The sequence below is a fragment of the Clinocottus analis genome, unplaced genomic scaffold (genome assembly GCF_023055335.1).
Source record: "Clinocottus analis isolate CAN_PGR_092001 unplaced genomic scaffold, fCliAna1.0.p SCAF_17, whole genome shotgun sequence".
Lineage (NCBI taxonomy): Eukaryota > Metazoa > Chordata > Actinopteri > Perciformes > Cottidae > Clinocottus > Clinocottus analis.
The window spans coordinates 17,822,305-17,824,804 of NW_027175898.1; the positions used below are offsets into that span (position 1 = coordinate 17,822,305).

The 2,500-nt window shown below is 63.0% G+C and overlaps 1 protein-coding gene across 1 annotated transcript in view; it reads right to left on the reverse strand.

The window, feature by feature from the left end:
• LOC137787955 (uncharacterized) overlaps window positions 1–2,500 on the reverse strand; it is a 4,612-nt gene that overhangs the window by 209 nt on the left and 1,903 nt on the right. The window contains exon 2 of the mRNA XM_068580733.1: window positions 1–2,500. This exon is cut by the window's left edge and continues 209 nt beyond it; it is cut by the window's right edge and continues 391 nt beyond it. Within this exon, the coding sequence (XP_068436834.1) occupies window positions 1–2,500 (2,500 nt within the window).

A 2,500-nucleotide genomic window follows, 5' to 3' on the forward strand; every position in this document is an offset into this window, starting at 1 on the left:
TCAGTTCTCGGACAAACTCCACGTCGTGGTCGAGGCGCTCCGGTTCCTCGTCCACGCCGCGGCCCTCCGGCTCGTCCTCCGGCTCGTCCTTGCAGACCCAGGAGGAGCCGGAGAGCTCGCCGGGCAGCTGGACGGCTCGGTCCAGGTAGCCTCCCGTCCGACCGCTCTTTGCGGCGATTGCGACGACCTGCGAGGCGACGGCCCAGGCGAACTCCACCTTCCTGTCCGTGCGGGAGCTCAGGTCGAAGTTGTAGTCCAGGATCTCGTACAGAGCGGGGACGTAGCGGTTGCAGTTGCGCTCCACGTAGCGGTGCATCTCCAGCAGGACGCCCCTCGTCAGCGCTCGCAGGTCCAGTTTGGGTTTGGCTTCCCGTTGGAAGCCGACATCGAGGTCCAATCCGATCCCTTGGCAGAAGCGGTAGCCGGAGACCTTTCCTTCGGGTTCCGCTGCCTGGCCCTCCGAGCCGGCGGACGGCGGCGAGAGACCGTCCAGCGGGACGACGGAGTTCAACCACCGATTTACTTTGGGTGACGCGGTCTGCCCCTTCATCACGCTCTTCTGGGTGGCGTACCACCTGTTGATCACCTGCGAGGCCTCCGTCGAGCCACTCTGCAGATCTATGTCGAAGTTGTGCTCCAGGACCTCGTTCACGGTCTGGCGGACGCAGCCGCACAGCTCCCTGACGAAGGAGAACACTTCCAGCACGGCGCCGATGGTGAAGACCGCGAGATCGAGCTTCTGGCTCGCCGGACGTGCCTCCGCAGACCAAAGGTCCAGGCCGATCCTCTCGCAGAACGGATGCGGGTCCTGGGTCTTGGCCGAGGCCGGTGGGTCCGCGTCCGTCTCTGCTTCCTGTCCGGTTTGAAAGTCGCCGGTCACGTCCACCATGTTGTAAACCTCCGGGAACACAAAGGGGCTCTCCAGGAACTCCTCCTTCCATCTGTCCTGGTCGCTCCGGAGGACCTTCTCCTTCGTTATCATGTAAAATATGAAATTCCGCCGCTGCAGCTCGTCTTGGAGGAGGAGGTTGAAGTTGTTGTCCAGGATCTCAAATAGGAAACTGCGTAAACTCTTTGTCATCGCAGTCGCAAATTTACAAACCTCCCACAGTACCCAGTTGGTGAGGAGTCGCCGGGGCAGGTTTTGTCGACCGACCGCGGCCACGTTGAAGTCCAGACCTCGCTCTCTGCAGCGGGAGAACGGGTCGTTTGCTTGGCTGGACTTCAGGATCTGTTTGCAGCGAGCGGCTCGTCTCGTCCACAGCTTCCGGCTCGGCGTCGTCACGCCCTCGTGCTCCCGTCCGTCTTCGGAAAACAGGTCCGAGACAGCGTTCGGTGGACCGATGGGAGGCGACCGAGGGCCAGGGGCGACGGTCTGAGGCGAGATGAACACTTCCTCCTCCTCTTCCTTCACCACCACCATCAAGTCTTCCGGTCCGGCCTCCAAATCCGACTGCGTGTCCGTCTCAGACTCGACGGGGCACATGTACGAGAGGTCCCCTCGAGCGTGGAGATCTTCGGCGTCCTCAGCCGCAAGCCTCTGCGACTCCCTTCTGTTGCCGGCCACCGCGAGCTCTTCCGGTTCCCGGCCATTGGCGTCGCTTACCTTCTTACGCTTCTGCCCCCGCTTCTGGGCGTGGACTTGAAAGGGCTCCTTCCTGAAGGCGTCGCGGTCCTCGGTGGTCAAGCAGGTGTTCTTCCTCTCCGTCGCCTTGACCAGCTGCAAGCGAAACAGCACCTTATCCATCTGGTGAGCGAAGTTGTGCTGGACCAGGTCCACGACGATGCCGGTGTGGGTCCCGCAGAGCACCCTGGAGAAGTCGAGCAGCTCCAGCATCACACCGTTGGTCGCCCGGTCGGGGCTCAGTCTGTCTTTGCGTGCGCAGCCTGGTCGCACCATCAGAGTCACGCCGAGCTCTTGGCAGAACGGGTAGGCGCCGGCGCATAACTTCACCCAGATGCGTCCTCGCTTCCTCAACATGAACACGGACCCAGTCGTCTCGGTGGACCCGCTTGTCTCGGTTGTCTCGATGGACCTTGTTGTCTCAGTTGTCTCGATGGACCCGGTTGTCTCAGTTGTCTCAGTTGTCTCGATGGACCCGGTTGTCTCAGTTGTCTCGGTGGATCCGGGCGTCTCGGTGGACACGGTGGACCAGGGCATCTTGATGGACCCGCTTGTCTCGGTGGAACCGGGCGTCTCGGTGGACCCGCTTGTCTCGACGGACCCGGGCATCTCGGTGGACCCGGGCATCTCGGTGGACCCGCTTGTCTCGGTGGACCCGGGCGTCTCGATGGACCCGGGCGTCTCGATGGACCCGGGCGTCTCGATGGACCCGGGCATCTCGATGGACCCGCTTGTCTCGGTGGACCCGGGCATCTCGGTGGAACGGCGGCCATCCGAGAGGACCGAACTGTCCACCAGCTTGTTCCTCTTCGGGTAGTAGCGCCCCGGGCCCCGGGCCGTCGCGGCCATTGCGGCAGCGAGGTCCGGAAACAGAAA